The sequence below is a fragment of the Mustelus asterias genome, chromosome 1 (genome assembly GCF_964213995.1).
Source record: "Mustelus asterias chromosome 1, sMusAst1.hap1.1, whole genome shotgun sequence".
Classification (NCBI taxonomy): Eukaryota; Metazoa; Chordata; class Chondrichthyes; order Carcharhiniformes; family Triakidae; genus Mustelus; species Mustelus asterias.
In genome coordinates, this window is record NC_135801.1 from 177,354,350 (window position 1) to 177,380,686 (window position 26,337).

The following is a 26,337-nucleotide window of genomic DNA, read 5'->3' on the forward strand; positions in this document are numbered from 1 at the left end:
TTCAATTCCATATGCACTATGCAGGGCCCTATCCCCATCGGCAAGGACTTATCCCACCCCTTCCACCACCACCGTAAACAACACACTGCCACTTCACCCGGGGCCCAATTCACTGGCCCAGCAAGCCCACCGCCCCAATCACCTCCTGTTTGGTACTTCAGCACTGACTGCGGTTCCCAACCATCTGGTTGGCCAGCGGCTCTTGGAAGCAAAAATTTCACCTTCAAAGACCAGTAACCTCGATGGCAGGCAGTAAACTTTTGACTGGGTTTCAGTTATCAGTGTGGGGTTGTTACTGGCTTTCCGGTTGGTGGATGGAAACCTTGCTGTGGCCATTAAATTCAGCCCTATATGTGGATGTGATTGGAATGCAGAAAATATTTAAAGACAATATAATATGATTTGATTTATGAAGTGAAAGCATGAATAAGATATGTGGACTTCCCATGTCCTTCTGAGTCCACGTCTGGCTTAAGCTCTTCCTCCAAGTCTCTTACAATGGCCTTTTAAATTCCCAATCATCTTTAGTTCCCACCCCACCCTCATTTACCCCACCTTTTCTGGAGCTAATGATCTGCTCAATGGTATCCTCACTTAATAGAAAATTATTTTAAAGTTATTGTTAATAATTATTTAAATTATTTTAAATTTCTTTTCTGGGGCGGCACAGTGGTTAGCACTGCTGTCTCACAGCACCAGGGACCCGGGTTCAATTCTGGCCTCGGGTCAGTCTATGTGGAGTTTGCACATTCTCCCTGTGTCTGCGTGGGTTTCCTCCGGGTGCTCCAGTTTCCTCCCACAGTCCAATGATGTATACGTTCGGTTGATTGGCCATGCTAAACTGCCCCTTAGTGTCAGAGGAATTAGCAGGGTAACTACGTGGGGTTACAGAGATAGGACCTGAGTGGGATTGTTGTTGATGCAGGCTCGATGGGCCCAATGGTCTCCTTCTACCCTTTAGGGATTCTATGATTCTATGAAATAAAAAGACCAGCAGAGGCAATGGAAAGAAGTTAAAAGAAAATGCAAATAGCTGAGGATGAAAAGTTTGCCAAAGACCAAATCAAACAAAGAAGGCGAGAAAATCAATAAAATTAGATGGATAATTTGATGGTTTTTTTCACGGGTGGAAGGGAAAATAGGCAATTCATTTCAAAATTCTTACCCTGAAACATGCACTTCAGCCAAAATCTCTCCCTTTCACCCTTTTAGGAAAAAATAAATGCTACAGCCAAACATGAAGGTAATGAGGCGGCTGTACCTATTTTACTGGATTTTGTTAGAAGACGGAACAATTGGGAAAGACAGCTTATAAATGCCTTAAGGACGAAAGAGTACTATGATCTTGCAGATGATTTGGAGTATAAACTTGAATCTCTTGGTCCAAGAAGTAAGTATCATGGTGGTGATTCCTCCATTAAAATGTTTGACTTTTAACTATGATTGTATGCTTACCGTCTTAGTTTTTGAAAATGTTAACATTAATTTACATTTTAATTTGCCTCCTTCAGAGTCATTTCGCTTTAGCATTGTGGATATAATAGGGCTGGTATAAACACATTGCATCAAGACTTTCACTTTAATATCTTTTCACACTGGGGCAAACAGAAAGTACGTGACCCGATTGGCCCCATTTTGGAGTAGCCTTTCCTGCTCCACAAGACTCTCTTCTGCGTCCCAAGACTCTCTCCTGTATGCCGAGACACTCTCCCACTGCTCGAGACTTTCTTCTGTTCTTTGTAAATCTCGCCCTCTCCCCATAACTCTCTCCTACTCCCTGTGACTTATTCTGCTCCCTGAGACTGTCTCCCACTCTCCATGACACTTTCTTGCTCCCCATGACTCACTCCCACTCTCCATGACACTCAACCCACTCCCCAAAACCCCCTGCTACTAGCTCTGACTCTCTCCCGCTTCTCATGATTTTCACCCGCTCCCTGTGATTCTCTCCCACTCCCTGTGACTCTTTACCACTCATGCTCCTTGAGAATCTCTCCCGCTCCCTGAAACTCCCTTCTGCTCCCAGTGAGGCTTTCCTGCACCTAGTGATTCACTCCTGCTCCCCGTGACTTTCTCCCATTCCCTGAGACTCTTTCCCACTCTCAGTGACTCTCCCCTGCTCCCAATGATTCTCTCTGCTCTCAGTGACAGTCTCTCATTGGCTGAGGCTCCCTCCTATTCCCTCTGACTCTCTCCTGCTCCCCGTGGCTCCCTCCCACTCTCTGTGACTCTCTTCCACTCCCCAAGTCTCTCTCCCTCAGCCTGATACTCTCCCCCACTTCCCATGACTCTCTCCCCTGCTCCCTGAGACTCTCTCCTCCCTGTGATTCTCTCCTGTTCCCTATGACTCTCTCCTGCTCCCCAGGACTCTGTCCCGCCGGCTGAGACTCTTTCCCACTCACCAACTCTTGGCCAGTCACCACTTCCCTGCCTGTCTTTCCCACTCGCAGCTTCTCTTGCTCCCTTGCTGACTTCCTCTTTCTTGATGGCCCTCTCCTAAGTCCTCATGAACAGAGAGTCACGAGAGGGAAGTGATCAGCAGGAGGGTAATGCAAGGATGGGGCAATGAGATAGTCAGGCTGGGAAATAGCCAGCGGGATGGAGTGGACCTGGAGGAGAGAGTCTCAGCCAGCGGAGGCAATCAGCATGCCATTAGCAAGCGTAGTTAGCATATTTCTTTTATATTTTTACATTTATCTTATTTTAAACATTAGCTCACTTATGATTAGAGGAATTTATCTCAACTTACAGTGTATAATGCCTTAATGCTTTTTTCTGATGAGGAAGTCACACAGAATGTAAGGACACATCTTACATTGATTGTAATGGGAAAATCAGATTCGCTTGAAGTTGTTTCACTTGAAATTTCACCTTTCAGGAATACAACTACAACTTGAAGCGGGGAATTACTATATATGCCAAGGGTGGCTAGACGGTTAAAAGTGTGATTCAGAATAATGTCAACGACGCATGTTTGATTCCTGTTCCAGTTGAGGGAAACTTGGGACCTATCTCTTGGCCTTCCCCTGTGAGTGGAAGACAAAAAAGACTGCCAAGGAAGCAGCTCAAAATGACACATCAGTAAACAATGAGACAAGGATATGCCTTCAGGAAAAGCATTCATGAATGTATATCCAGCAATTAACTAACACCACCAGCAAAAATCAATATGTTGACTCATGTGGTTGGCCTTCATGTAAATGTGAAGAATAGGGGTTGGTTTAGTGCAGTTGGCTGGATGGCTGGTGAGTGATGCAGAGCAACGCAAACAGTGTGGGTTCAATTCCCGTACCGTTTGAGGTTATTGATGAAGGTCCTATCTTAACCTTGCCCCTCACCTGAAGTGCAGTGATCCTCCAGCTAAATCACCACCAGCCTATTGTCATCTGGGACTATGGTGACTTTACCTTACCTAAATATGAAGTCTGTTTCCAAACCAAGAGGTAGGGACACAATTGTGCAAGTTTTTGGAATGTGCAAAAGCAGCAGTTCAGCTCGCACAATTACTGTTTTACTTTTGTAAATTATGTAAGAGCAGTCCGCCAAATGGATTGGTTGAGCTGCACATCCTATTTCCACATTGTAACTTCCTTCCTTATTTATTCTTTCATGGGATGTGGATGTTCCTGGCTCGACTGACATTTATTGCCCATCCTCATTTGCACTTGAGGTGATGGTGAGCCGCTTCTTGAACTGCTGCAGTCCCTGTGGTGTCGGCACTCCCACAGCGCTGTTAGGGAGGGAATTCCAGGATTTTGACTCAGCGAGGGAACAATATTGCCAAGTCAGGATGGTGCATGGCTTGGAGGGAAACTTCCAGGTTGTGTTTGCTACGTTTGGCTATGACCCAAATTTTTAATTCCTCCCTGGCCACCGGGAAGGTACAATAAGAAGTCTCACAACACCAGGTTAAAGTCCAACAGGTTTATTTGGTAGCACAAGCCACAAGCTTTCAAAGCACTGCTCCTTCATCAGGTGAGTGTGTCCAGGGAGGTGTCAGAAGACTGGAGAACAGCTAATGTGGTCTCACTATTTAAGGAAGGTTATAGAGACAAGCAAGGGAACTGTAGATCAGTGAGTCTCACACCTGTGGTTGGGAAGCTACTGGAGAAGATTCTGAAGCAGAGAATCTATCTCCATTTGGAGAGGCAAGGTTGATTCAGAGATAGTCAGCATGGTTTTGTCAGAGGGAGGTCATGCCTAACAAATTTGATTTGAATTTTTTGAGCATGTAACCAAATGTGTGGATGAGGGTGGTGTGGTTTATGTAGTTTACATAGATTTCAGCAAAGTCTTTGACAAAGTCCCACATGGGAGACTTATTAAGAAGGCTAATGCACATGGGATACAAGGTGATCTGATAAGGTGGATTCATAATTGGCTAAGCGGTAGGAGACAGAGGGTGGTGACAGATGGCTGCTTTAGTGACTGGAGGCCAGTGACCAGTGGCATACCATAGGGATCTGTGCTGGGCCCCCTATTGTTCGTCATTTATATAAATGACATAGATGACTATGTCGGGGGTAGGATCAGTAAGTTTGCCGATGACACAAAGATTGACCGGATGGTTAACAGTGAGGTTGAATGTCTTGGATTACAGGAAGATATAGACGAGATGGTCAAATGGGCAGATAAGTGGCTGATGGAATTTAACCCTGAAAAGTGTGAGGTGATGCACTTTGGAAGGAGTAATTTGACAAGGAATACTCCAAAAGGTCTGACACTGAGAAGTTCTGAAGAACAAAGGGACCTTGGCGTGTTTGTTCCATACAAATGTACCTTTACAAATATTGACTGGAAAAGCTATAGTTCGAGTACTTTAGAGGGGTCGGTTTTTGTCCAGTGTGTGCAGGAAGGCTTCCTGACGCAGTATGTAGATAGATCAACAAGAGGCGAGGCCACATTGGATTTGGTACTGGGTAATGAACCAGGCCAGGTGTTAGATTTGGAGGTAGGTGAGCACTTTGGTGACAGTGACCACAATTCGATTACGTTTACTTTAGCAATGGAAAAGGATAGGTATATACCAAAGGGCAAGAGTTATAGCTGGGGGAAAGGAAATTATGATGCGATTAGGCGAGATTTAGCTGGCATAGGTTGGGGAAGGAAACTGCAGGGGATGGGCACAATTGTAATGTGGAACTTGTTCAAGGAACAGCTACTACGCGTCCTTGATAAATATGTACCTGTCAGGCAGGGAGGAAGCAGACGTGTGAGGGAACCGTGGTTTGCTAAGGAGGTTGAATCTCTTGTGAAGAGGAAGAAGGAGACTTATGTTAAGATGAGATGTGAAGGCTCAGTTAGGGCACTTGAGAGTTACAAGTTAGCCAGGAAGGACCTAAAGAAAGAGTTAAGAAGAGCCAGGAGGGGACATGAGAAGTCTTTGGTGGGTAGGATCAAGGAAAACCCTAAAGCTTTCTATAGGTATGTCAGGAGTAAAAGAATGACTAGGGTAAGATTAGGGCCAGTCAAGGACAGGAGTGGGAAGTTGTGCGTGGAGTCTGAAGAGATAGGAGAGGCACTAAATGAATATTTTTCGTCGGTATTCACACTGGAGAGGGACAGTGTTGTTGAGGGGAGTACTGAGATGCAGGCTGTTGGACTGGATGGTATTGATGTTCATAAGGAGGAGGTGTTAGCAATTCTGGAAAGGGTAAAAATAGATAAGTCCCCTGGGCCGGATGGGATTTATCCTAGGATTCTCTGGGAGGCTAGAGAGGAGATTGCAGAGCCTTTGGCTTTGATCTTTGTGTCGTCATTGTCTACTGGAACAGTGCCAGAAGACTGGAGGATAGCAAATGTTGTCCCCTTGTTCAAGAAGGGGAGTAGGGACAACCCTGGTAATTATAGACCGGTGAGCCTTACTTCTGTTGTGGGCAAAGTATTGGAAAGGATTATAAGAGATAGGATTTATAATCACCTGGAAAGGAATAATTTGATTAGGGATAATCAGCACGGTTTTGTGAAGGGTAGGTCGTGCCTCACAAACCTTATTGAGTTCTTTGAGAAGGTGACCAAAGAGGTAGATGAGGGTAAAGCGGTTGATGTGGTGTATATGGATTTCAGCAAAGCGTTTGATAAGGTTCCCCATGGTAAGCTTTTGCAGAAAATACGGACACATGGGATTGAGGGTGATTTAGTGGTTTGGATCAGGAATTGGCTAGCTGTAAGAAAACAAAGGGTGGTGGTTGATGGGAAATATTCATCCTGGAGTTCAGTTACTAGTGGTGTACCGCAAGGATCTGTTTTGGGGCCACTGCTGTTTGTCATTTTGATTAATGACTTGGATGAGAGCGTGGGAGGGTGGATTAGTAAATTTGCGGATGACACTAAAGTCGGTGGAGTTGGACACAGTGCGGAGGGAAGTGGCAGGTTACAGAGGGACATAGATAAGCTGCAGAGCTGGGCTGAGAGGTGGCAAATGGAGTTTAATGCGGAAAAGTGTGAGGTGATTCACTTTGGAAGGAGTAACAGGAATACAGAGTACTGGGCTAATGGTAAGATACTTGGTAGTGTGGATGAACAGAGGGATCTGGGTGTCCATGTGCATAGATCCCTGAAAGTTGGCACCCAGGTTGATAGGGTTGTTAAGAAGGCGTACGGTGTGTTAGCTTTTATTGGTAGAGGGATTGAGTTTCGGGGCCAGGAGGTCATGCTGCAACTGTACAAAACGCTGGTGCGGCCGCATTTGGAGTATTGCGTACAGTTCTGGTCGCCGTATTATAGGAAAGATGTGGAAGTGTTGGAAAGGGTGCAGAGGAGATTTGCCAGGATGTTGCCTGGTATGGTGGGAAAATCGTATGAGGAAAGGCTGAGGGGCTTGAGGTTGTTTTCGTTAGAGAGAAGAAGGTTAAGAGGTGACTTAATAGAGGCATACAAGATGATCAGAGGATTAGATAGGGTGGATAGTGAGAGCCTTTTTCCTCGGATGGTGTTGGCTAGCATGAGGGGACATAGCTTTAAATTGAGGGGTGAGAGATATAGGACAGATGTTAGAGGTAGGTTCTTTACTCAGAGAGTAGTAAGGGCGTGGAATGCCCTGCCTGCAGCAGTGGTGGACTCGTCAACGTTGAGAGCGTTCAAGTGATTATTGGATAAACATATGGATGATATTGGAATAGTGTAGATTAGAGGGGCTTTAGATTGGTACCACTGGTCGGCGCAACATCGAGGGCCGAAGGGCCTGTACTGCGCTGTAATGTTCTATGTTCTATGTTCTAGATCTCTGAAGGCGGAAAGGCAGGTTAATAGGGTGGTAAAAAAGGCATATGGCACACTCGCCTTTATCAATCAGGATATAGATTGCAAAAGCAGAGAGATCATGATAAAGTTGTGTAGAACTTTGGTGAGGCCACAGCTGGAGTATTGTGTGCAGTTCTGGTCGCCACGTTATAGGAAGGATGTGATTGCACTGGAAGGGGTGCAGAGGAGATTCACCAGGATGCTGCCCGGGATGGAACATTTAAATTATAAAGAGAGGTTGGATAGGCTTGGGTTGTTTTCTCTGGAGCAGAGAAGACTGAGGGGCAACTTGATTGAGGTGTTCAAGATTATGAAGAGCATGGGCAGGTTGGATAGGGAGCAGCTGTTCCCCTTAGTTGAAGGGTCAGTTCCAAAGGGACACAAGTTAAAAGTGAGGGGTGGGAGGTTTAGCGGGGAATAGAAGAAAAACCTCTTTACCCTGAGGGTGGTGATGGTCTGGAATGCACTGCCTGGGAGGATTGTGGAGGCGGGATGCCTCACATCCTTTAAAAAGTACCTGGATGAGTACTTGGCACGCCATAACATTCAAGGCTATGGGCCACGTGCTAGCAAGTGGGATTAGATGGGCAGGTCAGGGCCTTTCATGCGTCGGTGTAGACTCTGTTGTGGGAAAAATCCACTAGTAGTCAGACTTCGAGATTCAGAAAATACGATTTATTAAACGGAGCCCCGGGAGAGAAGGCACTATGTTCGTAGAACACCTTTTCTCAATAGTATGTCGGGAGCGGTTCATTTTTATACCCTTTACACAATGGGTAAACCGGTGATTCGAACATTATCTCATTGCTTAAGTGAGTACAAGTATTTAACATTTTATGAATGGGTACATTTCCCCATGTTTACAAGAATACAAACAGGTATAGACATTTAACATTTTATGAATGGGTCTATCAATGGCTAGTTTCGTCTTGTGCGGGTACTATTCGGTTCCCTCGCATTCATATTTCCCGCCTTCCTTTAACATTAATCTAAGCTCTTTGTTTAGGGGTTTCCTTATCTTAAAGATGTTTCGACCCTTGGCTTTGGCTTCCTGAGGTGTTTGTTTGCTATGAGTCACTGTCTGTACTTTGTAACTGGTTTGTCTGTCAGGATTCTGGCTTGACGTTATTTCTGAACAGCGGGAGCCTGTGGCTGTTTTTCTGGCTTCTTTCCCAGTTAACCCTGTGTGTGCCAGGCAGCCATTTCAGAGTGTGCTTTCTTGTGCTGCCCCCCTTGTATTTTCCCCTTACAGTCCCTCCTGTTGGTCGGATTATAGCTTGGACAATCCTCAGACCACCAATCATACATTCACATATACAGGTTTTCGTTCTTCTCTCCTTCTTTGCTTCTTTTGATGTCTTTATTTCTTCCAGTATCTTCATTTCTTCTGACGTCTTCGGGGATCTTCATTAGGGGTTCTTCTTCGATGTACACACTGGCTCCTGGCACAATTCTTGTCAACATTATTTTAAAACAGGCTTTAAGGCATCCCACAGTCAGACAACAGACAAGTATAATGATAATGAGTATAATCAACCCATGTAACAGGTACGATTCCCAGGATTCTCCCACCAGCCAAGCCAGCCAACTACCTCCTCTTGTGGGTCCCTGTGTAAAGTTATCGAGTTGCGTCCTGATGTCATTGATGACTTGTGTAATATTGTAAGACTCATCTGTGACATGGGTTATGCATTTGTCGCCTATGATGGCACATACTCCCCCTTGTTGTGCTAACTGGTAGTCCACTGCGTATCGTGTCTGCTGAGCATACAATCTTAATTCAGCCATTTCTTGGTTGACAGCCTCCAATGCTTTTGAAGTGCTGTTTCCCAGGATTGTTAGCCCACAAACAATATGGTTTCTATTCTTAGCTCCAATTACCCCGGCTGACCCTCCTAGAGATAAAGCTCCGAGGAACCCATACCCCAGTGAGGATCCCAGTGTACTCGGGGTTTCCCAGTCAGCGCAGAATTCCCTGCTAATAGCCCGGGTCACTATTCTCCTCCGAATGTACCCCTTCTGAGGGCATGGAATAGTCAGTGGCCCGATTGTTCCTACCGCAAAACGGTTTGGGAGGTTTGGAGTTTCTGTCATGTAGGTACCATTGAAGAGGAATACATACCCCTTCTTAGCCCGGTAGCATTTAGTGTCCCGATTGTGAGTTTGCTCATACTGCCAATTGTTCAGTTTACTTAGTTTCCCGTTTGATCCCACCACCTGGTAAGTATCAAAGGGGTATGTCCATTTGGCTGAGCTTACGTGAGTCCCATTACATTGCCCGCAAATAAGCTGTCTTCCCGCGGTTATATTTAAACATTTTCGTTCGTCACAAATACAAATAATCCGTCCCTTGTTGATCCGACAATGTTGACGGACACACTGTGTCTGTACACAAGAATCATTCTTAGGGACTAAGGCATAGGCACATCCCCATCCCTGCCCCGTGAAACAAAGCGGATAGCTTGCAGTGTCTGGGCAAGCTTTTCCTCCCTCCTGTTGGGACCCCTTGCATGTAGGATTTGTGGGGTTTACAAGTCCCACACATCTCCCCTGTAAACCTCTTTTATATTTGCCAATTTGTCCCTTACAGGGTGTCTCTGATGTATCTACAGTATATAAGTCATGAGGGGTCCACCCAGGGGTGGCTACAAATAGGGCTTCTACAGATTGTGTTAATGGGTAACATACAGTTCGATTCCCATGTAAATATATGTGGGCTTTGTAAAACAAGTTGTCTTCTAGCCCAGTCAGATTTACGGTTACCACAACACAAAATAATACAATTACATACGCGATTACATACATTTTCGCAACAGTTGTAACTTAATGTTACACTTTTAATCTTTTACAGTTTATTTCGTTTATTAACCCGCGCACGCCGGCTCTTGCTTGCAGTCTTTTGCCTGTGTTGAGGAAAGCAGTTCTGTTAGTTCATTGATTTAGCTACTTATCTCCCTTGTATAATTTCAGCTGCGTCCAGTGCTTCCAGACCCCTTTCCCTCTTATGTCTATGCAGGCACAGGTATCCCCACTAATTATAATTTCATATGGCCCATTCCACTTTGGTGCAAACCCTGGTTTGTCGGGTAGTGTTTTCACTAGGACGCGACTTCCCACTGTTGGGACGTCAGGGAGCGTTTCCAGCTCCCTCTCTGCGTCTTTTATTTCCTGATTGTCTTTTACCAATTTACGCATCCCTTTTAGCTGGGTGCTCAGGTCCAGAACGTATCTCTTGATTTTATCTTTTAGTGGACCGACATCGGTCCCACCTGTTATGATGCTTTCTGGTAACTGCATCGCCCGTCCTGTCATTAGTTCATAAGGGGTTAATCCGGTGGTCCGGTTCGTGGTCGCCCTTAATTTCATTAGTATGGTGGGCAATACCTCTGTCCACCTTCTTCCTGATGTCTGCATGGCCTTAGCAAGTGCATTTTTTAGTGTTCTGTTCATACGTTCTACCATTCCAGAGCTCTGCGGGTGGTAGGGGATGTGAAATTTTTGTTTTATCCCCATTAATTGGCATACTGTTTTTATTACCTTTCCAGTGAAGTGCGTTCCCTGGTCCAAATCAATTTGTAGGGGTACCCCCCATCTTGGGATTACCTCCTCTGCCAATATTCTGGCCACTGTGGTAGCAGTGCAGTTTGAAGTTGGGAATGCTTCCACCCACCGGGTGAACTGGTCTATGATGACCAGACAGTAAGTTTTGCCATGGGACTGTGGCAGTGGTCCTGTAAAATCCAGTTGTAGATGTTCCCAGGGTCCCTTGGGTCTCGGCTGGTGTCCCATTTTAATTTTTATGGGTCTGCCAGGGTTGTGTTGCGCGCACGTCACGCATCGGTGACAGTGTCGGGCAATATCCTTTCCCATTCCCTTCCACCACCACTCCTTTCCGATATTAGTGATCATGGCCTCTCTACCCACATGTGAGAGTCCATGATGTAATCCCAATAGGGTGTTTTGTATGCACTCTGGTGCTATTACCTTATCTTCTCGTCTCCAAATGTTATCTGTCCCCTTGACTGCTCCCTGCGCTTCCCACTTCTCCTTTTCTTCCTTTGGGGTATCCTCATGTAAACCCTGAATGTCTACTTCGGCTTCTGTTGGTTCTATTGTTGCTATGGGTAATTCATCAATCGTTTCCTGCTCTAGGGCTATCTGTGCTGCCCTATCTGCGGTTTGGTTTCCTTTGAAATTTAGCCAGTCTGGGCTATCTCTTCCGGGTTCCTTCTGGTGCGCTTTAATTTTTATTACTGCGGCTTCTCTAGGTCTCTCGCTAGCTCTCAATAATGCCTCAATTCTCTGCTGGTGCTTGATAGGGGTTCCCCCTGTCGTTATGAACCCCCTCCTTCCCCAAGCTGTCATATAATCATGTATGACTCCGAAGGCATAGCGGCTGTCTGAATAAATGTTTACCGCCTTACCTTCGGACAACTCAAGTGCCTGGGTGAGTGCCACCAGTTCTGCCACTTGTGCAGACAAGCTTCCGTCAATTCTTCCTGACCTCACTGTTTCTAGCTTACTATTTACGACTGCCCATCCTGTTCGGGGTGATCCTTCCACATATTTACGTGACCCATCCACAAAGAGGGTCTCTTCCGCTGTTACCAGGGGCATGTCCTTTATCCTTCCTTCTCCTTCTCCTGCATCCACATCCCCACAATTGTGGGGTTCTCCTCCATCTAAGATTCCTTCTGCTGGGTTATTTCCCGTATCCCTTATTATTGTTACGGACTTACTGGGAGGTAGGAGGACAGCTTCCCATTTAGCCCTTCTCATGTTGGAGACTGACTTTAGTTTTCCTGTGTTTAACATTTCCACCAAGGTGTGTTTGGTGTGGAGGATTATGTTCCCTGTCATGATTACTGGTTCGCTAACCTTTACAGCCCATGCGGCGCAATCCAAGGCGGCTATGCACCTTGGCAGTCCAGTGACTACCGGCCCCTCTGCGGTGGAATAATACCCTATGGGTCTCCTTCTGTCGCCATGGTCCTGTGTCACTATTGCGGAATAGAACCCTTCCTCATTATTACAATAAATGTGGAAGTCTTTGTTAAGATCGGGTAAGCCTAGTCCGGGGGCTGATATTAGTTCTGTTTTTAATTTAGTGTAAGCTTCTTCTTGCTCGGGTCCCCACTCTACGGGGTCTAAAGCTGGCTTCCCCCCTTTAACGAGTCTTTGTATGGGTTCTGCGAGTTTTGTGAACCCTGGGATGAAACTCCGACTGTAGTTGAATAGTCCTAGCACCTTTCTAACCCCTCTTATATTAACCGGCCGCGGCATCTGTTGTATTGCCTCTTTCCTGTCCGCCGGCATTTCTTTAAGTCCTTGGGATATAAGGTGCCCTAGGTATAGGACCTGTGACTTCCCGATCTGCGCCTTTTTGGGGCTGACCTTTAACCCTGCGGCTTTTAATTCGCTCAGTACTAGGTATAGGGCTTCTTGATGTCCTGACTTGGACTCTGAAGCTATTAGGATGTCGTCTACATATTGTAAGGTCGTGTTACCCTCTGGCAGTTCCACCCTATTTAGGATGTCACTCATCACTCGATGGAATATAGCGGGGCTGTTGTGGAATCCCTGTGGTAAACGGGTCCAGGTATACTGCTTGTCCCCTACTGTAAATGCAAATTTGTCTTGGGATTCAGGATCCAAGGGTAAGGACCAGAATCCATTAGCTATGTCCAGTACTGTAAATATTTTATGCTCCTGTGACAGTCCATTCAGGATTGTCGAAGGGCTTGCTACAATGGGGTGCAGTTTGGACGTGACTTTATTAAGTCCAGTGTAATCTATCGTGAGCCTATAGCTCCCGTCAGGTTTACTCACTGGCCATGTTGGGGAGTTAGTGGTGCTCGTGGCTTCTCTCAGGATCCCCTTTTTCACTAACCCTTTCACAATCTCTACTACAGCTTTCTCTGCTTCTGGTTTAATTGGGTACTGCCTGTGTGGCTTATGCTCTGGTCCTGGTACCTTTATTGGGTCCGTTTTGGTTAACCCGGTATCTAACTTTGTCTCAGCCCATACTCCGGGAACGGAAGCACAAATGGCTCCGAACCCTCCTGTCTCTAACTCCCATTTTCTGGTGGTGACTGTGGCCACCTTAATGGTCTCGAGGTGGCTTGTGAGTTTCCCTATTTTAATTTTTCGACCGTCCTGTCTTGGCCAAATCAATTCTCCCTTCCCACAATCTATCAAGATCTCATATTCTTTCATTAAATCATTCCCCATTATGGTTCCCTCGTTATTTCTGCACACATAGAACCTCATTGGGATATATAGATTGTTTATTTCTACTAACATGGTCTCGCTAAGATAGGCGGGTGTTTTGTTCCCTCCTATCCCGGTCAGATAAATCATTTTATTTGTAGTGGGTAAGGGTAGGTCGGTAACGGATATGGATGCCCCTGTGTCCACTAGCATCTCGCATTGTCTGCCCCCTACCAGTGCTGACACATAAATCCTTCCCTCCTTTTTACCCTTGTGGACGGGGGCTGCAGACCGTCAATCTTGCTGACCCTGGGTGTCCTTTTGTTCCTGGGGTTCAACTGGGGACGTGGATTGGGCTGGGGGTCTCCCATGCTTATGCCAACATACGGCTTCCGTATGTCCGTGTCTTTTACAGTGGCTGCAATGCTTACCACTGTTCCTAGTTTTGCTCTTTCTCCGTGGAGTCTCGCAATCCCTCGCAAAGTGCCCCTGTCATCCACAATTGTGGCAGATCAATCTGGGTTTTGTTTCACTCTCGTTACTGTAGGCTGCTACCCTTTCTAACCTTGCTCTTGCCTGGGGTTTCTCTTCCGCTGGGACGCTGCCAGCCCACTCCACCAGCTCATCGTAATTTTGGGACATGATCACTCCCATTTTTAGGATGATCTGGTGGGCACTAGAGAGTCCATCCTTAAAAGCTTGGATGAATGCTCGATCTCCTCGCCCTGGGTCCACTTGTCCTGAGCACTCTTGGTATATTCGGAACAATCGTTCCCCGTACTCAGAGGCTCCTTCCCCTTTAAGCTGCTTTGTGGTGGTGATTCTGCTCCAGTTAGTGGGGGCATTCCCTAAGACCCTCTGAATTTCTTCCTTAAACCGTAAGAAGGGTGGTTGTTGGGTATCTATTTCTGCTGTTAGGGGGATTACATGTGTCCACCGTCCCCCACTATAATCCTGCGCTATAGGGGAAGCGGGTCCACCTACTACCTGTCTCCATTTATCCACTGGACAGGCTGCCCTGACCAGCTGGTGTATGTCTCTTAGGTGTAATTGATGTCCTACCCAGATTGTGTCTAATTCCTCCCAGAATGTAGTGTTCGCGCTTCTGGTTTGTAATTTGCCCAGGGAAGCCATTATCTGCTGTCTTTCCCCTGGGGTAAAGGGTTTATAATTTGCCTTGGGTCGCGCTGCGGTCCCCCCTCTAGTTATGGGCGCTAAGTTATGTTCCAGCTGTTCCCACTCTCCTGAGGGTGCTGTTGGCCCTTGCTGGGTAGACTCATAAGAGGGCAGAGGATCAGTTTCTCCTCCCTCTTGCCTTTCTAAAACCTGATTTCGTTTTTCCAATTCCCTCACTTGGGATTCTAGTTCTTTAATTCTTTCTTTGTCCTCTTTCCATTTCCTTGCAGATGCAATTGTTTGCTCAATTAGACCTGCTAACTGACGTGTTAACATTATTCCTATTTTCTTTGTTCTATCTCTTTTCACTTTATCTATCCATTTCCTCTGCTGTTCTAAGGTTTGAGAAGTATCCCAGCCATCCTTTTGCATTCTCTTTATTAACTCCTTCCTGTCTGTCATGTAGATTTCAATCAGGGAACCTGCAGATCCCCTTTTAACTTCACTATCTGCCATTTCGCAGATTTCACTAACCCCGGCCACGATTATTCTTTAGTAAAGTGTGCTAACTACCGTAGGGACTTCACTACCCCCGGCCACTATTGCTATTCTCACACCGTGTTTTACTGCCGTTACAGGGTTTTAAGTTATACTCACGGCTTCCACGATTACCACTTCGGCAATGTGCTTCTCCACCGGATTTCGGTTTAGGTCAGAGTTGATCAAACTCCTGTTCCGCCCCGCTTTTCACCACATTGACAGTACAGTTTCCAACTTTTCAATAACTTTCATGCAATCAGCTGGCACCTCTGCGTCTGTTCGCCACTACAGAGGGTGATGTTAAACCGACTTCTGTCCTTTTGTGCTTCACAATCCTTTAGTGCCCTTGGTGTCTCTCACTCACTTCAATTCCTGACCTTCACGTGGCAGATTTCTGCTCTTAATAGCCAGTCTAAGGCAGAGGTTTTGAGACAGGCACTACCTTGTCCTTTTGTTGATCAGCACAAATCACAGTAATTCTTATTCCTATCAGCAGTTAGTACTTATCACTATAACAAATATTATCACAAATAAACAGTACAAATGTTTCCCCTTATGAACCGTATTTCCTGATCCAGTCTGACTGTCACAGATTCCGCGATCTCTACCCCGGTTGCGACCGTGGCCAATCGATCTCACCAGTAATAGGATCCTAGCCGACTATGCCAATTGTTGTGGGAAAAATCCACTAGTAGTCAGACTTCGAGATTCAGAAAATACGATTTATTAAACGGAGCCCCGGGAGAGAAGGCACTATGTTCGTAGAACACCTTTTCTCAATAGTATGTCGGGAGCGGTTCATTTTTATACCCTTTACACAATGGGTAAACCGGTGATTCGAACATTATCACATTGTTTAAGTGAGTACAAGTATTTAACATTTTATGAATGGGTACATTTCCCCATGTTTACAAGAATACAAACAGGTATAGACATTTAACATTTTATGAATGGGTCTATCAATGGCTAGTTTCGTCTTGTGCGGGTACTATTCGGTTCCCTCGCATTCATATTTCCCGCCTTCCTTTAACATTAATCTAAGCTCTTTGTTTAGGGGTTTCCTTATCTTAAAGATGTTTCGACCCTTGGCTTTGGCTTCCTGAGGTGTTTGTTTGCTATGAGTCACTGTCTGTACTTTGTAACTGGTTTGTCTGTCAGGATTCTGGCTTGACGTTATTTCTGAACAGCGGGAGCCTGTGGCTGTTTTTCTGGCTTCTTTCCCAGTTAACCCTGTGTGTGCCAGGCAGCCATTTCAGAGTGTGCTTTCTTGTGCTGCCATTTTAAAGTGTGCCCCCCTTGTATTTTCCCCTTACAACTCAATGGGCCGAAGGGCCTCTTCTGCACTGTAGTATTCTGTGATTCTGTGATAGATGGTAGAGGTTGTGTGTTTGGAAGGAGTTGGTGAAGGAGCCTTGGTGAGTTGCTGCAGTGTGCCATCGTGCATCAGTGGGCAAAGGAGTGAATACTTAAGATGGCAATTGAGAAGGCTGTATTGTCCTGGATTATGTCAAGTTTCTTGTGTTGTTGGAACTGCACTCATCCAGGCAAGTGGGGAGTATTCAGTCACACTCCTGACTTGTGCATTGCAGATAGTGGATTGGTTTTTGGCGAGTCAGGAGATGAATTTGCAAATCAGCCGGTGTTGCCACTTGTGAAATTGTCTGCCGCTGTAATATATTTGTGTTTCCAGATTGCAACATCTCATGACTGCAACACCCTGACTAAGAAAGAAGGCTTGAAGCCAAGGAGCTTGAGGGGATTAGTGTGCTTTACTGACAGGAGCCAAAGCCTTCTGGGTATGGTGAGATAGATACAGAACAGAATTGAACATTTGGAGAAGATCTTCGTCTTTGGAAGTGAGCAAAGCCAGAGTTGTAGTACTTCTGATTTAGTACTGTGTGCTATCAACTGAGCATTAGAACTTGGGCAGTAGAATTTTCTTTTAGAGAGAAAACAATGGCAGAACTTTCAAAAATCATTTGGATGATTAGATAGTATCAACCACAAACTGAGCAGCACCAGTTATGTAATTCCGAAATACTTACATAAGTTTTGAATTAAAGCAGTATCAAAACTCATGACAACATGAAGCACGGAGTGTGACTAGGAAGTCTTGCACATTACTGGATTTAAAAAATAAATACAGCCTTTCTGTAGAAATGTTATCTATTCACTCATTTTTCACAGCAATTGATACCTGAAAGAATATATTGATAATTCCCAAAGCTGAACACCTTTGTGGAAATGCTCACCCTTTTTCAGATCACTTTGTGAGGCTTGTTGTGAATATTTGTGAGATGGAGCAAGAACTTTCTGGAATAGTGCTTCAGTTCTATCTTCATGGCAAAGGCTCAGTCTTAGAAAGAGAGTAATAGAAAGAGAAAGAGAGTTTTGTATTTAATCAACAAGGCCCAAACATACCTATTTTGTTATGTATGTTACATAGCTTCAGGGCTAGGCATTTTTATCCCAGGAGTGTTTGTCAAGATTGGTGCCCTTGACTTTCTACATTTACCTACAAACAATAATTTCTTTGAGTTTTGCTGTCCATTTGAACTGCATGTTTACCACAGATTAACCGAAGTAAAGACTTGCGTTCACTCTTGGTCCAATCCTGTGCCCTCCTCCGTGATGAGTTTGATGGTGTGGGCAACATTTAATCAAGTGTGGGGTGGAGCGGGGGTGGGGGGGTGGGTTGGGCTCCTGCCACCTTCCTGCCTCCACCCCAGTTAAGTCCATGGACATCCTTCTTGCCTCACCTCCAATTGAGGCCTTTATGTGGGCAATTGGTGTAAGTGGGCAGAAGTGAAGCCTATGGTTCTCCAAACAGTGGGCAAGACCCTGTCACCCACATTAAATCCTGGCCTCTCTCTCTCCCTGATGTGGAGTCCTGCATCTTTTGCACTGGTTATCTGTTTTCTTCTGGTTCTTTTCCCTGATTCTCCTTTCCTGTCTTCCTTCTCTATCAATATGCTCTTTTTGATCTCTTTAATGTTTTTCCTTCCTTGCCCTCAAGCATTCTCTTCTTCATGGCTGGAAAGTCAGAGAAGTAAATTGTGCATAGGCAATCCAGTTCTTCCTTGAGCAGAGGCCCGAACAATCCCCATCCACCAGCACTCTCCTCTGCCTGGCTGAACTTGTTCTCTCACTCAACAACTGCTTCTTTAACTTGTCTCACCTCATTCCTCAAAACTCCCTCGCATACAGGTCCAACTTTTCTCATAAGGTAAGCTTTTCATCGCAGGAAGTCGTCAAGTGAACTTTCACTGAACTGTTTCCAATGCAATTTTATCCTTTCTTAAGTAAGGAGACAAAATTGTGCGCTGTACGCTACATGTGGTCTCACAAAGACACTGTACATCTGTAGTAAAGCTTCCCTACTTTCATATTCAATCTGCCTTGCAACAACTGGAAACATTCCATTTGCCTTCCTAATCACTTGCTGTATTTGCACATTAACTTTTTGTGATAATTCATTCGACCAAAAATCTTGCTATTCTAAAAGGTGCTACATGTGACTTAAGTATAATGTCAACATAACCTCATTTTTCAAAATGAATATACTTTACCGGTTGATTACTTGTCTTTTCGCAGGGAATGTCGCTGTTTCACCTCCTAACCGTGCTGCTGCTCACTCTTCATTGGTTCCTGCGGTTCCTCCCTCAAGTGCTCCAGCTGCTGTTTCCCTCCCACAAAACCCTTCAAGATCAGTCATCATCGCTGATAATTCAACTTCCTCTCCTGGAGTCTTCTCTCCGGCAAGCTATTTGCCAACCCATCCCTCATCCAATCAACCTGTGCTGCAACCCTCAGCTGGCACACCTGTAGTACCATCCTCGGCAAACATACCTGTCGTGCAGCCTTCAACAAACATACCTCTAGCACAGTCCCCAGCAAACATACCTGTCGTACAGTCCTCAGCAAACATACCTGCAGTACAGCCCTCACCAGACATATCTGTTGTGCAACCCTCTGCAAACATACCTGTTGCACAGCCCTCTGCAAACATACCTAAAGTGCAGCCATGGGCTGGCACACCTGTAGCACAGTCCTCAACAAACATACCTGAAGTGCAGTCCTCAGCTGGCACACCTGTAGCGCAGTCCTTGGCAAATACACCTGTAGCGCAGAATTCAACTGGTACACCTGTAGTGCAACCTTCAGTTGGCACACCTGTAGTGCCCTCCTCGGCACCTGCTGCCAACCTGCAGCCCTCGGCTTTATTCAGTGCCACTTCAAACACTTCAACTGCATCGTCTTCTGTGTCTTCGGCTGCCTCTAATTTTGCCACTCACGGTGCTTCCATAGAGTGTAAAATGCCCATTCAAGAAATAGGAAAGTCGATGGATAGCGAAGAAGATAAAGATGCCAAGCTGCCTGTGCAGGTAATGTGGCAATTTATCCTTCCAGTCCTTAATTGATATATGAAACTCCATCGTTCAGTTCTCATTCAGATTTCCATGGGGTTAACTGAAGGTGATATACAATTCTTAAGCGGATTCAAATGTTATTTGGTTTCTATGTTACTAGATGAATATTTATATATGCTGACTCTATTGCAAGTTTGAAAATAAGTAACAAATTATTGCTTGAGGGTTCATTCTGCCTTGCTTTGCTTTTTTTAAGTAAAGATGAGCTACAAAAAATAGTTTTACAAAATGACTTGCAAGTCCAATTAATATAATAAATTAAGGGAGATGGGGTGGCATAAGGGGATACAGCTGAGTTCTTTGTGAAGAATAGATCGCTCAGCTTCAGCGAGAGGGGAAGGTCAGAGGGTATCATGAATACAAGAGCTTTGCAGTAGAGTGGATTAGTTGGTGCTGTTGAAAGAAGAGGTCAAGATTGGATGCGCAGTAACTCAGAATGCTGAGTGTGGATCTCAGGATGCTGCAAGAACAGGAGTCCGAGGAATGTTAATTGTCTAGGAGATACCTGTGCATCTGCAACATGAAGGAATCCATGTGGAATAAGTCCGAGCCAGAAACAATTGCTGAGTAAGAAAAGGTGGCTGGAAAGACAGGTTTTTCCTTAGACATCTGACCAAACATGAGAAGAGAATTGGAAAGCAATGAAGGTGAACAGGGTAAAAGAGAACAGAAATCCCATCAGGAAGAAGGGCAGAACTTCTTCAAGGCAGGCATTCGTGGAAAAGGAGTGGAAGTGAATTAGACACTAATTGAAAAGCAGAGTACTATGGATGTTGGAAATCTTTGTCCTTGATCAATTGCGCTATTTCAGCGAAGCTCAATGTAAGCTTGAGGAACAGCACCTCATCCTTCACTTAGGTACTTTACAGCCTTCAGGAGTCAACAATTTAGTTGCCACAAGAACTATTTTTGTATTCCCTGTCTACCATTTCGCTAGATTCCTGGTTGATATTTTATGACACAGTGCCTCAAATCTGGCAATACAAAAACCTGCAATGTCTGAAGACCAGACTTATGTTTAAGCTACCATGCTTAAACTCAACAGTTTCAGACCCCATAAATTCTGTTTCCCATTTTGTTTCATTTTCTTTGCATGTTTCAATTTTCTTCTTATTTCTGATTTCAGACAGCAGTACATCCTTTGTCTATTTGGTTTTCTTTGCTCCCATCTTCATTTCCTTTAGCCTCGTAGGACTAACTCTTTTGACATTCAATCTCTTCTGTCTCCAACCCTATCATAGACCTTCCTTTGTCTTTGCCCACCCACCCATTACTCAAAACCATCTCTAACTTTTCCTGGTTCTGATGAAAAGTCATTGACTGAAACATTCTCTCTCCACAGATGCTGCCTGACCTGCTGAGTATTTCCAGCGTTTTCTGCTTTTATTTCCGATTCCAGCATCCACAGTATTCTGCTCTTCCATTAGGATACAATACAGGTATAGGATGGAATTAACCACTCCTACCAAAGTCAATGGACTTTTGAATAGTTTGCCACATTTTCCAGTCTCCTCTCACCATGACGAGGCCACAAAATTCAGCCCATAGCGTTTCAAACCGGCAATCTTGGGATCGAGTCCGTGCCAGATTTCAGATCTTGCTGATCTTCAGGTGGGTGATTTTGACCGGCTCCAGTTGGCTTAAGAGTCGCTCGGACTACTTGGAGCATGGAAAAGACAGGTGCACCTAGCTAATAATTAGTTGGTGTGCCACTGCACCAATGCAACACCTAATCAAACAAGCCATAAGTTATTTTACTCATCTAATAATAATTAAAATTTGTGCCTGGTAGCTTTAAAACAAGTCTGGTTTTCAGAAATTGCAGGTTTTTGTATTGCCAGATTTGAGGCACTATGTCATAAAATATCAACCAGGAATCTAGTGAAATGGTAGACAGGGAGTACAAAAATAGTTCTTGTGGCAAGTGAATTGTAAACCGATATTAAAATTGAACAGAAATGACCATCACAATGTAACTTGCAAACTTAAACATTATATGAATGTCAGCATGACATTGTTGTATCTGTTTCGACCTCAGAAAATGTAGTGGAAATGATACCAGGGCTGAGAGATTTTGAGAGAACACAGAGCTGGAATTGTTCTCCTCAGTACTGGGAAGGCAAAGATTAAATTTATTTTAAGTGTTTAAAATCATGAGGGGCTTTAAGAGCGAGTAAGGAGAAAAATGACAAAGGAGCTGGAAGGGTGATTGATAAAGCTTCGTATTATGCAGTCAATTGTTTTGACCTGGAATGTGCTGCCTAAAAGGATTGTGGAAGCATTGTGGAAAATCTCTAGATCGCAATAGCTTGTGCTATTGTGACCCAAAGGACTTTGTTTTCTTTGCGGTCACAATTATAAAAAAGCATTTTGTATAATTTATGCCTAACCTGAAGGACTATATTATTAAGAATCCGGCACCATTTCAATTTCTGAGAAAAATGATTATAATTGGCTAGTCTTTTTCCTTTTTCCATTTTTTTTTCTGAGAAACTTTGCATTCACTTTTAAGGCCCTCAAGGTATTAATGCAATGCCTGTTATTGGTAACAGATGTTTGGTGTCAGCCTTTTTAAAATCAAAAACTTGCGCAAGGTGAGCAAAACCTGAAATGCCAAGCAATGGGCCAAAATTTGCTCTGAGCATTGCATGAATGGCACCAGCTATTCATTAGACTTGCATTTATTCCTGAATTTTCTGTTGAATTTTGCACAGCAACTTATATCAGATAAATATCCAAACATTAAGGTACCATCTACATGGCATCTGGATAAGGGTAACTATATATCTCCTTAACCAGTCAGATTAAAATACAATTGATAAGCAGAACAGAGGCTGAACTGGGACGATAGCTTGAACAGAGAATTCAATGTCAAATCAGAAAGTACCATAAAAAGGAAAAGAAAGATTGGACCAAGAGAGAAAGAGAGAGACAAAAGAGGCAGCAAAAATGAAAAATATCTCTGACAATAACTAAAAGCTGAAGGAACGATACTCTACATTTTAAAATTAATTTTCAGTCTCAGAAAGGTGGATTCGCGGCAACAAAAATCTTCCATGTTGTTAAAAGGGTACTTAGACTGAAGTATATAATTTCCAATCTTTTCTGACAAATTCAGTCTTAATTACAACTGAAGTAGTCAAGTAGCAATCAGTACACTTAAATGGTGGCTGGAATTTTACCGCCTCACTCACCACTGGAATCAGAGTGGGCGAAGGGCAGACAATGGGAAGGTCTGTTGACCTCAGGTGGAATTTTACGGTTTCTGGATGAACGAGGCTGTAAAGTCCCGCTCGATGAGTGTCAGAGGTAATGAGATGACATTTTCAGGAAGCTTACAGAAGAATTCTGCATCTGGTACGACAATGTTTGGACTTCTGCTTTTGGTTATGCATGTGTACTTGATGAGAGTGACCGTTTGATTTGCATGCAAGGGTAAGCCTGATAATTCCATCCAATTATCTTAAACAAGTGACTGACTCCTGCCAGATCATCATGTGCTGTGAGAAAAAATGTTAATTTTTATTCTGGGGAGATGCTAAGATTAAAAATGAGTGTAAAATAAGTTGGAAATGCCCAACAGTCTGTACTTGACCATGAAAGTTCACAATTATGGATTAGAGTTTATTACTTTGTTTTGTCTTTGACATTTTAAGATGTGGAGATGCTGGCGTTGGAAGTCTCACAACACCAGGTTAAAGTCCAACAGGTTCATTTGGTAGCACAAGCTTTTGGAGCACTGCTCCTTCATCAGGTGAGTGGAGAATTGGGTTCACAAACAGGGCATATATAGACACAGACTAAATTACAAGATAATGGTTGGAATGTGAGTGAACCACTTCAGCAGTCAAGGGCATTCAGCCTCTGATCTTCGGGTAAGCATTCAAGACACATGACAACGCAGAATCGCCGAGCAGAAACTGATAGCCAAGTTCTGCATGCATAAGGATGGCCTCAACTGGGATCTTGGGTTCATGTCACACTACCTGTAACCCCCACGACTTGCCTGGGCTTGCAAAATCTTACTAACTGTCCTGAATTGAGACAATTCACACCTCTTTAACCTGTGCTTAACCCTCTCTCCACTTGCACTGTCTGCACCTGTAAAGATTTGATTATCTGTTAAGACTTGCATTCCAACCATTATCTTGCATTTGAGTCTGTGACTATATATGCCCTGTTTGTGAACCCAATTCTTTACTTACCTGATGAAGGGGCAGCACTCCGAAAGCTCGTGCTACCAAATAAACCTGTTGGACGTTAACCTGGTGTTGTGAGACTTCTTACTTGACATTTTAAGTGCTGGTTATTTAACATAACTTGTGTTTTATTGCAGTATTTATTTGTGGAAATTTCTGAACACCTTGATTCATCTAGCTCTAATTTGTCTTTGTTTTATTTTTGAAAGGAAAAGTTGGTTCATTCACAGCCCAGCGATTCTTCCCGAGGTCCAAAAAATCAGACCATAAATTCAGATCAGAATAACTCCGGTGAGAAAAGAGAAGCAAAAGAAATATTCACCCCCGGTACTGATCAAGCTAAGAGAGAAGCAAAGAACAATCAAGCTGGAGAAAATGTCCCTTCAACACAGAGACAAGTAGCCCCACACAGACCTCTGTATCAGTCAAATGATGACGATTTTCAGGATATTGGCAAACCAGAAATATTGAGGAGTGTTGTTGAGAATGTAGAATCAGGAACTGGAGCTGCCTTTAATTCATCTGCAGGTGTCTGTTCAACAACAAGCAGTGATTTACAGTTCAGTGAAAGTACAGTGGACAACTCAAGAAGCAATCATTCAGACAGTACCCTGCCATCCAACAACCTTAATCAAAGAGATGGGCCTAAAGAGGCCAACCCTTTGAGTTTGGGTGACAGCAGTAATAGGGGAGCTAATGCTTCTAGTGATTTCAATGACAAAAACTCAATGAAAGAACAAAAGATTCAAGCTCTACGAGGTTACCAGAATGATCAACGGCAAAGGGATTTTTATGATGTTCACTGTCCATTGAATATACAGTCGAATTTTGATGCTGAGAAAAAAATCAGTGGAATAGATGAAGCTGTAGACCCTGATCAGAAAGACATTTCAAATCAAGACATAAATAGTGAGTATAAGCCTAAGCCTTTTCAGATGAGTAACGTTGAAATTACACAAAGCGTTCCTGTACCTACAAGAACAGAGCCTGGTGACAATAGGGCTGAATCTGAGGTTGATTTCATGGAAAATGCGCAATTAAGTAACAGCACAGATACCAACAGTGATAAACTCCTAATTTCCTCTGATTCTGGTTGCTCTCTTGACAAGACGGGTAATGTTGACTGTGTCAGTGAGCCAAGTGTTCATGGGGAACAAGACTCCCAAAATGCAAATGTACTGAACAATAATCCACAGCTTCCATCATTCCAGTTACTTGGCACGCAAGAGTCAGCTCAGATCCATAACATGGATACTTCACAGAAAAAAGCACTAAACCAAACTACTGAGTTTGGATGTGAACTGCAACCTACTGGAGATCAGAACCTTCATCTTAATAGTAATGAGACACATGAGCAATGGTTTCCAGAGATAGAAGCAGATAAAAATTCAAACCTGGAAGGAAATGTTTCAAAGAAAGGAGGTTCATTGTACCCTTGTGCAATGAGCTACAGTAAATGTGATACTAAACCAGAGGTAGAAAACACAAATCTACATAGTGGGGATGTTAAGGAACATGTTGGGCATATTTATCAGGAACCTGATTATGAAAATGAAGCGGGCAATGATTACGAATTGGAAGCAACAAACTTGAGAGATGCTTACAGGCGCAATTTTGGGAAAAGCTCTTCTATTACTTTATCCACTGAGCATGTTCCTTTGGCCCCAAAGGAAACATCACAAGCAAGACAGCCAGTAAACCCAAAAGGGGATTCACCATCATCTAATTACCTATTTTTATCAACGTCAGTTCTGATATTATCAGTTGTTGCTGCATGCATATGGAAATACTACCGTAAATAGGGACTCATGTGACATTAAAAATTAATGTTGAAGTGATTTTAAATTTACAATATAATTTCAATTAGCTATTGAGGAATAGGTGAATAATTTGCTTTCTGCTTTGGGAAATGTTCTTGCGCATTGCATTTTCACAACAAAACTATGGTTGGGACCTTTCCAGGATATTCGAATTAGCCAGAAAATATCCAAGTAGTTGACACATGCCTCTGTTTGTAAAAGTAAATGCAATTCTAGCAATTTCAAAGCAAGCTTATCTTGAATTAATTAATTATTCCGATTTGTATTTTTATACAGTTTGCTCGTATATACAAGTATGATTTCTTCAAAGATGTAAATTCACGTTGAACAAATTAGAATTAGAATTTTAAAGCAGCCTGCTTCCTTTCTCTAAATCATCACCCTTAGACTGAATGTGACAGTGCCATTATTCTTGTTGCCTTGCCACTGTTCTATTCCCTTCAGACTCAACAAGATCATGTGAAATGTTGATGTTCTGTCCAACTGCGAACCAAACTGAGCTTCATATCAAAAATCTGATCCATTGCCATGATCGTTAATTTTCACTTCTGCAAACTTATCCCTTTCCGCCCTAACATCAGCCCACCTTAATCCTCACAGCTGAAACCGTTAGCCATAAGTTTGAGACCTCTAGAATCTAGTTCTCTTTCTCTTCTGTCCTCTGCACCTCAACCTCCAGAAACTCCGGTTGCTCCAAAATGCAGCCACTTGCTCCATTCTGAGTCCCAAGTTCTTGACCTCACTGACCTTTCATTAGTTTCCAATCCAGTGCATTAAATT

The 26,337-nt window shown here is 43.9% G+C and overlaps 1 protein-coding gene across 1 annotated transcript in view; it reads left to right on the top strand.

The window, feature by feature from the left end:
* LOC144500648 (uncharacterized) overlaps positions 1-26,104 on the top strand; it is a 49,470-nt gene extending 23,366 nt beyond the window's left edge. Inside the window, exons 3-5 of the mRNA XM_078223927.1 lie at positions 1,213-1,390; positions 18,703-19,493; positions 23,947-26,104. Coding sequence (XP_078080053.1) covers positions 1,213-1,390; positions 18,703-19,493; positions 23,947-25,539 — 2,562 coding nt within the window. The 3' untranslated portion in view covers positions 25,540-26,104. The remainder of the gene's footprint in view (positions 1-1,212; positions 1,391-18,702; positions 19,494-23,946) is intronic.
* The last annotated feature ends 233 nt before the right edge of the window (positions 26,105-26,337 follow it).